This window comes from Saprolegnia parasitica, assembly GCF_000151545.1.
Source record: "Saprolegnia parasitica CBS 223.65 unplaced genomic scaffold supercont2.10, whole genome shotgun sequence".
Classification (NCBI taxonomy): domain Eukaryota; phylum Oomycota; class Saprolegniomycetes; order Saprolegniales; family Saprolegniaceae; genus Saprolegnia; species Saprolegnia parasitica.
In genome coordinates, this window is record NW_012156404.1 from 1 (window position 1) to 4,906 (window position 4,906).

At 60.2% G+C, this 4,906-nt stretch overlaps 3 protein-coding genes across 3 annotated transcripts in view; 2 read left to right on the forward strand and 1 right to left on the reverse strand.

Moving 5' to 3' along the window:
- Positions 1–2: 2 nt before the first annotated feature.
- On the reverse strand, positions 3–365 carry SPRG_03794 (hypothetical protein; the record flags this gene model as incomplete). The annotated part of the gene is made up of 1 exon (XM_012342394.1): positions 3–365. A coding segment is annotated over one exon (363 nt), but the record flags the coding sequence as incomplete, so codon positions are not given.
- A 948-nt stretch (positions 366–1,313) lies between these two features.
- SPRG_03795 (hypothetical protein) lies at positions 1,314–4,008 on the forward strand. The gene is made up of 7 exons (XM_012342395.1): positions 1,314–1,971; positions 2,014–2,166; positions 2,220–2,362; positions 2,410–2,562; positions 2,626–3,131; positions 3,183–3,617; positions 3,666–4,008. Exons 1-7 carry the CDS (start codon positions 1,336–1,338, stop codon positions 3,947–3,949), a joined length of 2,310 nt encoding a protein of 769 aa, XP_012197785.1. The 5' UTR covers positions 1,314–1,335; the 3' UTR covers positions 3,950–4,008.
- An 806-nt stretch (positions 4,009–4,814) lies between these two features.
- SPRG_19528 (hypothetical protein) overlaps positions 4,815–4,906 on the forward strand; it is a gene marked incomplete at both ends in the record, with an annotated part of 1,016 nt that continues 924 nt past the window's right edge. The window contains one exon of the mRNA XM_012342704.1: positions 4,815–4,901. Within this exon, the coding sequence (XP_012198094.1) occupies positions 4,815–4,901 (87 nt within the window). The remainder of the gene's footprint in view (positions 4,902–4,906) is intronic.

Sequence of the window (4,906 nt, forward strand, 5' to 3'; positions counted from 1 at the left end):
GCCGAGATGACCACCTTCTTGCAGCCGCCGCCAATGTGCTGGCCAGCAGCCTCGGTCGTCGTGAAGACGCCCGTCGACTCGCAGACATAGTCGGCGCCGGCCTCGCCCCACGGGATCTGCGCCGGGTTGCGCTCCGCAAAGACGCGGACGACGTGGCCGTCAATGACGAGGTTGTTGCCCTCGACGACGACCGTGCCCTTGTAGCCGCCGTGCGTCGAGTCGTACTTGAAGAGGTACGCCATGTACTCGAGGTCCATGAACGGGTCGTTGATGGCGACGACGGTCGCGTTGGGGTTGGCAAAGGCGGCGCGGCAGACGAGGCGGCCGATGCGGCCAAAGCCGTTGATACCAATGGTGACAGCCATGTTGGAAGGAGGAGGAGGTGCTTGGGGGAAAGTCTGCAAAATGCAAAGTGAGGTTGTCCGTTGATTTTTCTGCGTAAATCCAGCAAAACGAATGTTGGTCTGAAAATATCAAGTGTGAGAGACACGAAGTCGTCCTTTCTCGCAGCACCCACGATGCGCCGTCTTTGTCGCGCTGTAGCTTCCGGTCACGGTAGAGTCGCTTCGAAACGCAGACCGCGCGCGCTACGCACGAGGTCGAGCTCGAGGTGGTACCTTGACGCAGTAGCAACCCTCGGTCGCTCCTCGCCGCCACTTGCCTGCGGGATGTGCGCTTGTGCAATGGACAATGAAAGATAGTCGGTACAGCATAGTCCAGCTAGTATAGTAACTCGTTGTTTAGCTACTTGTACAATACTTGTAGTCGACTTTTGGAGAAGCTGTGAGGGTGCTGCATAAGATCGTCAGTGCTATGACGGAGGACGCAAAAGATCGTCCGTGGTGGAGGATGTGTCCAGCAGCATTGAGGCCGGATCCTACGCGGGAGCCAATCAAGTCGCGCGTCCGGATAATCCGACACGACCAAGAATAGCTGGCGCGAACGATGGCGGCGCCGCTCTCGGTAGGCCTCGCCGGCGCAGCGGACGGAAGGCGCTCACTTGTCTGGATGCAGGTCTCGCTGAACGTCCTTGGCACGGGCTCTGATGGTACAGAAGGCTCGCTGGTCTTCAGCATCACCAAGCACGGCGTCTACAGTGACGATGCCACGGTCGTCCGACGGTATGCACGTTGCAAAGGCGCCTCTCATGCCGCAACGGCGCTAGCTACATGTTCAACTGCGGCGAAGGCACGCAGCGCTTGTGTGGCGAGAGCGGCATTAAGCTTGGCTCGCTTAACTCGATGTTTTTGACACGTCTCGATCCAATGGTGCGCGTCTCGCAATCGCGTTGTTTGTTTTCACTCGTTGATGTAGAATGCAGCGGGCATACCGGGTATGATCCTGGCGCTTGGCACCTGCGGCGCACCACGACTCGACGTCGTCGGACCCAGGGGCACCCACCGGTACTTGACATCGACCGCGTCGTTTGCCAAGCGGCAGTACCCGTCACTTCACTGCGCCGAGGTTGGCGGCGGCGATGGCCCGACGCCCCAATCCCACGTCTCGTTCAAAGAGCATTCATCCGATGCGCTCTTTGTCGATGATCCGTATGTGCGCGTCTTGCCGCTCGCCGCATCGCTGGACCGTCCTCCTCCTCCGGCTGCCGTGGGCACGTGCCGCCTCTGCCGCCACGCACCGCCGCCACCCGCGCACAAGCCGACCACGGTGTCGGCTCCAATTGCGCGTGACATGCGCGTCTCGTCTGCCGAAAACAAGTTTCTCGAGTGGCTCACGGCCTTCTACACCGCGAAGGATCCGTCCAAGGTACCATACATCGCCGTGATCGCCAACAAGTACAAGGGCCGCTACGACGATCTGCGATCGATGCTCGAGGCCAAGTATGGTGTCTTCGAGCTCCCACCGTCCGAGAGCAGCAGCAGCAGTAGCAGTGACGACGACGACGACGACGCCGACGACGAAACGGAGAACAAGAGTGACGACGTGACCGATGCAACGACGGCAGCATCCGTCGTACTCTACCTCTTCTATGCGTATGCCTGAGGCTTCCTATAGGACGAGCAACCCGAGACGATCGAGATGTGGCTGCGCAGATTCTACTTGGTGCACAATCCGGCCATGATTCCTCGCATGGCGTCGGTCCTCCGAACCTACGAGGGCCGGGACGAGCATCTAAAGACCATGCTGCAGACGAAATACGCGACTAAAGTACGTACACTTGGCAGCAATATGACAGAGTGACATACCGTGGGGTACCGTAGCGCCCCACGCCCGACGCGAGCCCCGACGCCGAGGTCAAGAAGCCGAAAACGACCGAGAGGTCGCCCGATTACGCCGTGTTTGTGCCGCCCGCACCAACGGACGCCTCGCCGCCTGTCGACAACGTCGTGTTTTACATTCTCGAGTCGACCTCCGTCCCTGGTTGCACCCACAACTGACGCTCCGGCGTAGGTTCAAGGGCGCGTCGCCGTCGGTCGTGTGGCTCGTCGACTTGCCGTCGGCGTCGTGGCTGCCGTTCCTTTCCCACCACTTTACCGCCTGCGCCGCGCACCGCCCGTCGCTCGTTGTGCACTTTACAAAGTCGTCGATCGCTGTGCACCCGACGTACGACGAGCCGTTCGCAACAAATGTTTCTTGTTGCTTATTGGCTTTCTGATTGGCAACTAGATATACGCAGTGGGTCGATGCGCACTCGGGCAGTGTGACGCGCCACCTTCTCTTTGACGGCGGTGTCCTCGCTGCGTACGACGCGGGTCGTCTCGGGTTTGCGTTTACCGCCTCGGCGCAGCACCGTCTGTCGCTGTTTGAGAAAGCCCCGACGCTCTTTCCGCTCTCGCCAGCGTTTCAAGCGGTCGCCAACGCCTCGGAGACGCACTTGCAGCTCCGCGTCAAAGTGCCGTCGACGCCGGCGTCGTACATCTTCCAGGTCGCGCAACCTGGCATGACATACCTCCTCCACGCCGCCAAGGCGCACCAAGCGATTGGCTTTTCGTACGCGCCGTGCGCGTGGACGCTGCCGACGACCGCGATGGCCGTGCCGCCACCGCCGGTCGATGGCCACACGATCACATTTCTCGGCACGGGCTCGGCCGCGCCGTCCAAGCTACGCAACAGCAGCGCCATCTACCTGGAATACGCGCCGTACGCTGGCATGCTCATCGACTGCGGGGAAGGTACACGCTCGAATGATGCGCCTCGTCGATGCATGACTGACGATGGCGTAGGGACCTTCGGGCAGCTGTGGCGGCAGTTTGGCACCGAGACGCGCGCCCGCATCCGGGACCTGTCGTGCATTTGGCTCTCGCACAAGCACGCCGACCACCACTGCGGGCTGGTTCGCATTCTGTACGAGCGCAGCCTCTGCCACGCGCGTCTCCCGCTGCTCGTGATTGCGCCCGACGACATTCTGCAATACGTGACGCAGTGGCGCCAGGCGTGGGCGGCCCCCCACAATGTACACTTTGTGTCGATCAATGCCTTTAACCAACACGGCCACCCGTCCCGATCTCAGTTCTTGCAAGGCACGGGGTTCCGAGACCTCTATAGCGTGCCCGTCCAGCATTGCTACGACGCGTACGGGCTCATTCTCGTGCTCGCAGACGGCACCAAGCTTGTCTACTCGGGCGACACGCGTCCATGCGCGCGCCTCGTGTCCCAAGGTGCTGCTGCAATCGACACATAGGATTCATTGTATGGCATGGACGTAGGCATGCACGCCGACGTGCTCATCCACGAAGCGACGTTTGAAGACACGATGCTCGACGACGCGATCAAGAAGAAGCACTCGACGGTCGGCGAAGCCATCCAAGTCGGCCACGACATGCGCGCCCGCACAACGCTGCTCACGCACTTTAGTCAGCGGTACCCGTCGCTGCCGCCGCGGGCGTCCAGTGGCGTCGACGCCGCCGTCGGCTTTGCGTTCGATGGCATGCGAGTGTCGTTGTCGCGGCGCGGCCTTGCCGACCTCGCCGCCTTTATGCACTCGCTATAAGCCGTCGTCGGAATCCAAGTGGCGACGAAACCAACAAAAAGTCATCCAAGATTGCAAAGATACCTTTAGTGGATTTTTCCCATGGCGTGCGACACCGTTGCACAAAGAAGCGGCGAGGGACGAGGGGGATTTCACCTTGGCGGGTCCACGGTACTCACGGTAGTATAACGCCCACCAAATGACTGCGCACCCAACTCGAATCGCATCCAACGTTTACTGGTCCAACGACCGAGGCGTCGATTGTCGACCGCCCTCCATATCCACCGTCCTTTCCCGCTCATCGAGCTTTCTCGAAGGTCGACGACGATGTGGCGCGACCACGATGATGAAAATGCGGCTGCTGCTGCGGATGGTGTCGCGTACAAAGCAAAGACGAGAAAGCTTCTTGCATTCCTAATATATGAATACAAGAAGCTAAACCAGGACCAAGACCGCATACGCTGCCAAGGCTGCGCGTCTTTGCTGCCGGCGATACCTACACCCAGCGTTGGCCAAGATCGCCACCGCGTGCGTGTCTCTGCCACCGGGCCCTGGCGTCCCCACTTTCGACCGTATTGTCGCATGTCTACAGACCCATTCCATTGGCTGTTGAAAATGCCGCACGCATTTCATTGGCGCCCGCAACGAAGACCGGTTAGGGTTAGCGTACCACCCAATCACAAGTTGGATACGAAATGATGCGGCGTCGTCAGCCCTGCGCGCGTTCCAATGAATCTAGGTCCTGATTGGCCATAAAAGCGTGCCACGCCTCTGTTGATTGGGCGGGACGAAGGATTTGCCAAGATCCGCGCGCTGTTGCGATCGACCTGAAAGCTCACTTTGCATTTTGCAGGCTTTCCCCCAAGCACCTCCTCCTCTTAACACTATGGCTGTCACCATTGGTATCAACGGCTTTGGCCGCATCGGCCGCCTCGTCTGCCGCGCCGCCTTTGCCAACCCCAACGCGACCGTCGTCGC

Excerpts from the sequence above, each read along its gene's own strand:
- SPRG_03795 (XM_012342395.1), top strand. The coding sequence starts at position 1,336 with ATGATCCTGGCGCTTGGCACCTGCGGCGCACCACGACTCGACGTCGTC. Across the intron at positions 2,563-2,625 it reads TCGATCGCTGTGCACCCGAC|ATATACGCAGTGGGTCGATG; the intron begins GTACGACGAGCC and ends ATTGGCAACTAG. Across the intron at positions 3,132-3,182 it reads GCTCATCGACTGCGGGGAAG|GGACCTTCGGGCAGCTGTGG; the intron begins GTACACGCTCGA and ends ACGATGGCGTAG.